Below are 5,065 nucleotides of genomic sequence, written 5' to 3' on the forward strand. Positions count from 1 at the left end.
CAAAGAATGCTGCAAATAACTTTTCTCCCTACACTTTTTACTCTTTCCTGAGGCTAGATTTTTGCTACTAAAATTACTGTATCAAAGGGTTTGAATAAGTTTAAGTCTTTTATAATATCTTGCCAGCTTGCTTTCCAGAAAAGTCATACACATGCACACTTCCATCAGCCTTATAGAAATATTCCTTTCATAATACCTTCCCCCATATTTAATCTTTGTTATTTTGACAGGTGAGAATAGTATCTCAATTTTATTTCTGAGTATTAATACTATTGAATATTTCTCCATATTTGCCATGGCAAACAACTGTTGATTACCAGCATGTGGATTATCCACTACACAGTTTGAAATTAGCAAGTGGGCTTTTTCTTGGCATTCTTTAAATTTTTAATTGTCTTCCTCTTTCATCATCAGCTATCATGTAACCAGGTAATGGAGCTACATTTTTATATTAACACATGCAAACAAAATTCAGAACACAGATCAGCTGCCCAAATGATTTGGGATACTTCACTCTTTTAAAATAGTCAATTCATTGCTCTCTTCTATCATTACTAGCAGAATCATAAGTACATTAATTACTTTAAAAAACTATTTATTTGATCTTATTTCATTAAAGAGGAAGCCAGTTAAAAATCTGCTCCCAGGATTCAGAATCAGAGTGTATTCAACTCTAACAAAACTCTGAGATTCCCGTGGCAAACAAGGTGTCTCTCATATCAACTGAAATGCTCAAGGCACCTGCCTTTCAATTTCCTGTGGTCTTGTGTTTTCAAGATGCTTCTTGAGCGAGTCCACTCAAGAAGAGACTTAGTTGCACCAATCACTGTTCTTCACAGCTCGCTCCCAGCTCCCCAGGCAGACTCGCTCAATGACCCGGATCAGATAAATGAAGAGAAGCGCCACTCCCAGGGCACATTCACCAGTGACTACAGCAAGTATCTGGACGCCAGGCGTGCCCAGGATTTTGTGGAATGGTTGATGACCAGCAAGAGGACCAAGTGAGAGTCTAAACCTAGCCCCAAATTTGCACACAAATGTATTACCTAACTATGTCTAAAATATCTCCTGCCTTTCATTATGTTATCGTGCTCATCAAATAGGGCATATAAGCTCTTTCAGCTTTGATGATTTCAAGGTTGGTGATGCTCTCCTTCATATTATGCCTCTGAAAGTCCCACTTCTCACCCTGAAAATGCCTTACCCACCCTGTAATGAAACGTAGATTTTAAATTATTTTCCCTACTGTGGTCTGAGCAATATTTACTCTCTTACCCATTTTCTATTAAAATTGAAAGCTGACTTTTTTAGACCTGAATGGTTAGGAATCTATTTTTTGACCAAAAGATAACAGCAAATTCAACATTCCCTTGTAGGATTCAAACTCATGACTGCAATCACATTTAAAGTAACCCTAGCCAACTTAATCATGGTAAGGAATGGAAACAGATGCAGTCATTTTCTTGTAGAATACAATCCAAGATACACATTTAAAATTATAACCTAGCTGCACCGCATAAAGAGAGAAGAAGGCAAATAAGAGCACAAGCCCTTCGTAAGGCATACATTTTAATGTTGGATTTTCGTTGACAGTGTTGGGTTTTACGATGCATGTAGGCTACTGAAGGAAATCTTCCACAAGGGTTTCACAGAGATGGTGGAATTTCACAATTTCTTTGGAGAGTAGCCCACAGGGGAAGGGAGTTGTGCATACAAAGTAGCTGAAGGAATCTAAGTTATCAGGATAAGGACATAGATTTGCTGAGAGAGAGAGAGGAAGAGAGAGAGAGAGGAAATGAATGAGACAATGAATGAATATGGGTCAGCAGGAAGAATTGGAGAGACAGAGTGGTTTACCAAAAGTTCTTAAAGTGGAGGGCATGACAGGAAAGATGGTTGTCATGGTCAGAGCAGACACTGGGAGAAGTCCCTGTTAGTGACTACAGACATGGCCATTGGTGAAATAAGAGGAATCACAAATTTGAAAAAAAAAAAAAAAAGAAAACAATTATCCTCATTTCTGGAAAGGGAATGCTACAATTTGGTAATCTAATGTAAAATAATCCTCACTCTCAGGCGGTTTCTGTTGTGTGTTTAAGATGAAACCTTCCAGGGGTAATGGATGCAGGAGGGCAGCTGGTCAACCACCTACACCGATCACATTTGAGGGTGATATGGGGTCATCATCTTAGCTTTCCTCACTGCTGTCCCATCACATGTTTCCTTTCATCCATTATCACGTGGTCCTTTTGATGACATTTTGAGATGATCCTTAGCTTTCCCTTGACTCATTTAACTATGTCTGAGCCTGTAAGTATTAACAAACAGCTGCCCTGTCTGCAAGCTGCATAGCACATTGGAGAGTCCACATACACTGAGGCGGAAGTAAATGCAACCGTAATAATCAATGGCACGGAGAAGCAGAAGAGGTGGAAATGGGTGTGCTGAGGGGCCAATGCTCCCCTTAACTGCTATTATCTCTCTCCCATCAACCACCCGTTCAGATACTTCATGAAGTTTCAGGACGAGTCTCCTAACTACCCTCGTCTCCTAAATCTCCCTAAGCCCCTTCAACCCCAAGCTGCCACTACTTATAGGTGCAAACCATATTGCTAGAGAGACAGATCTTCAATGTAACGTTCACATTTCTTTCAGTAATAACATTGCCAAACGTCATGATGAATTTGAGAGACACTCTGAAGGGACCTTTACCAGTGATTTCAGTTCTTATTTGGAAGGCAAAGCTGCCAAGGAATTCATTGCTTGGCTCGTGAAAGGCCTAGAAAGGCAAGAGTAAGTCTGTACACTCTTATTTAACTTTTTTTTTAATGTTTGCATGATGTTGAAAACTTACACTACAGTTATCTATTTATTGATTTGAGTTACAGAAACAATTAGTATAGTCTCGCAAAGTAAGGAAATAACTCCTATTGGTGGGAGACAATCTACAAGAATTTAATATGTTTTATCTGTAGTAGCAAGTATTAATGATAGAGTCAGACAGGTGGTATTTTTATCCCACATTAGAGTTGTGTTATAATTAAGCTATTAATTTGTCAATCCAAGACACTTTTGAGAATAAGGATCTATTGAGAACTACATCAGGATGTAAACTAGAAAAACTAGGGATAAGGAAAAAAGAAATAATGCTGAAAACTTAAAGTTTGATGTTAAGTATTTACATATGGGATCAACATATATTTGTGTTACTGTTTAGCTAATAATCTGATGAAGACTGAAAGGTATTAAACTTAAGATGTTTAATGAAATGACACTCAAAATATAAATATGTGCAAACATCCATATATTTAACAACATCCCCATTTTTTATGGGACTGTCATATAAATAGCCATTAAAGTTTCACAGCTGAAAATGAGACTCAACCCCTTAGATACCTTCTTGGATCTTACCACAACCAAACAGACCCCTGAACCATCTCATTTTCTCTTGGCCATTTTGATTGACATTTGAATTATGAGAAGCAGGAAATTCATGTTCAACTCAATTTTTTGTGAGATTTAAAACAAGCTTACTGAGACTTGGAGAAATCTTAAGACAAAAGGGATTGTGTTATTATTTAGCTAATAACCTGATATTGTCACAGCTTTTTTAAACATTGATGATCCAATTTACAAAATCAGTGGTAAAATAGTCACTGATACTTGAGGATGTTTTATAATATTTTAAAGGGGCACCAAAAAATGCTGCTAATTAAACTAATAAAAAAGAAAATCTAATATAGATTAAAGTTTAATGCCTTACTACTGCATTTTGCAAGGCTGTTCTAATAACCACTAGTTTTACATTTTTCTAAATTTTAAACAAAGTTATAGTCTCAATAATAACTTCTGGGTTGCCAATACACTAAAATCTCTGGAGCAGCTGGACCACTGCACAAGGCAGGGAGTTATACAGGCTGGGTTTCCTGCTCTGCTCCTCACTACCTCCAGATTGTCCATTCTGACATGCACCGTTCATGCAGGTCCCCACAGTCGGCCCTCTGTAAATATGACGTCCTGTTTTCTCAGTGATCCGCACACGTTACCGCTGATGTGCAGTCAGAAAGCCTTTATTTAAAGCCTTTAACCAAATACCGATTTTTATCCCCCTTGTCCTCAGCCTCCCAGAAGCCATTCCTGAAGCGCTCCGCCGCAGACATGCCGAAGGCTCTTTCTCTGATGAGATGAACACAGTTCTTGATAATCTTGCCACCCAGGACTTTATAAACTGGCTGCTGCAAAACAAATATACCGACAGGTGATTGCATTTTAGTGCATTCTGAAAACCATCTAAGCTTTCATACGTTGTATCATACAGCGACAGGGTGTTCCTTGTGTGGGGAGGGGAGTCTTTGCTCCCTTGGTAGATAAGCAAAAGTATGACTCATTGAAGAATACATCGTCATATTTGTTTTAGATAATTACATTTTCACTCATTCACCCACTTACTCCAAAAATATTTCCTAAGTATCAATTAAGGGACAGGGCATTAGGAACACAGATAAGAATAAAACATGGAAATATACATCATTCACATGGTAATGTGACGTTCTATATTGCTATGTATTTTGAATTTTTAGCACAAATAAATTTGGTATTATATACTTAATTTAATAAGGATAGTAATAAAAATCAAAACACCAAAAGTAACCACTTTTATCTTGATGGGTTATAATGGCTTTTTATAACTACTTATATACTTTATATTCTTTGATCAGGGAACTTTAGGATGTCATCTTTGAATGCAAATATTTGAAAAATTCAAAAGACTAAGGGATTCATAAGACAAAAAGATTAATAAACAGCTTTTACCAAAATAAATCTTTAAAATATTTCCCGGATAATTTAAGTACATCATCTGAGTATGATAGCTCTGTTATATGACTGTCTTTTTCTTTTGTCTTTAGGAAATAAGTATGTCACTACTCAAGATCATCTTCATAACGTCACCTACCAGCCACATGTGATGTTTGAAATTTTAAGTTCTGTAAATTTAAGAGGTGTATTCTGAAGCCATGTTGCTTTGCATGCCAATGAATAGATTGTCTTTTAAGGTTGTGTTGCC

The 5,065-nt window shown here is 37.1% G+C and overlaps 1 protein-coding gene across 1 annotated transcript; it reads left to right on the forward strand.

The window, feature by feature from the left end:
• The first annotated feature begins 777 nt into the window (after positions 1-777).
• On the forward strand, positions 778-4,262 carry LOC118661563 (pro-glucagon-like). Its single transcript, XM_036319675.1, has 3 exons — positions 778-1,001; positions 2,656-2,793; positions 4,121-4,262. Exons 1-3 carry the CDS (start codon positions 778-780, stop codon positions 4,260-4,262), a joined length of 504 nt encoding a protein of 167 aa, XP_036175568.1.
• Positions 4,263-5,065: the final 803 nt, after the last annotated feature.

This window comes from Myotis myotis, unplaced genomic scaffold, assembly GCF_014108235.1.
Source record: "Myotis myotis isolate mMyoMyo1 unplaced genomic scaffold, mMyoMyo1.p scaffold_m19_p_8, whole genome shotgun sequence".
NCBI classification, from domain to species: domain Eukaryota; kingdom Metazoa; phylum Chordata; class Mammalia; order Chiroptera; family Vespertilionidae; genus Myotis; species Myotis myotis.

Excerpts from the sequence above, each read along its gene's own strand:
- LOC118661563 (XM_036319675.1), top strand. The coding sequence starts at position 778 with ATGCTTCTTGAGCGAGTCCACTCAAGAAGAGACTTAGTTGCACCAATC. Across the intron at positions 1,002-2,655 it reads ATGACCAGCAAGAGGACCAA|TAATAACATTGCCAAACGTC; the intron begins GTGAGAGTCTAA and ends CATTTCTTTCAG. Across the intron at positions 2,794-4,120 it reads AAAGGCCTAGAAAGGCAAGA|CCTCCCAGAAGCCATTCCTG; the intron begins GTAAGTCTGTAC and ends CCTTGTCCTCAG.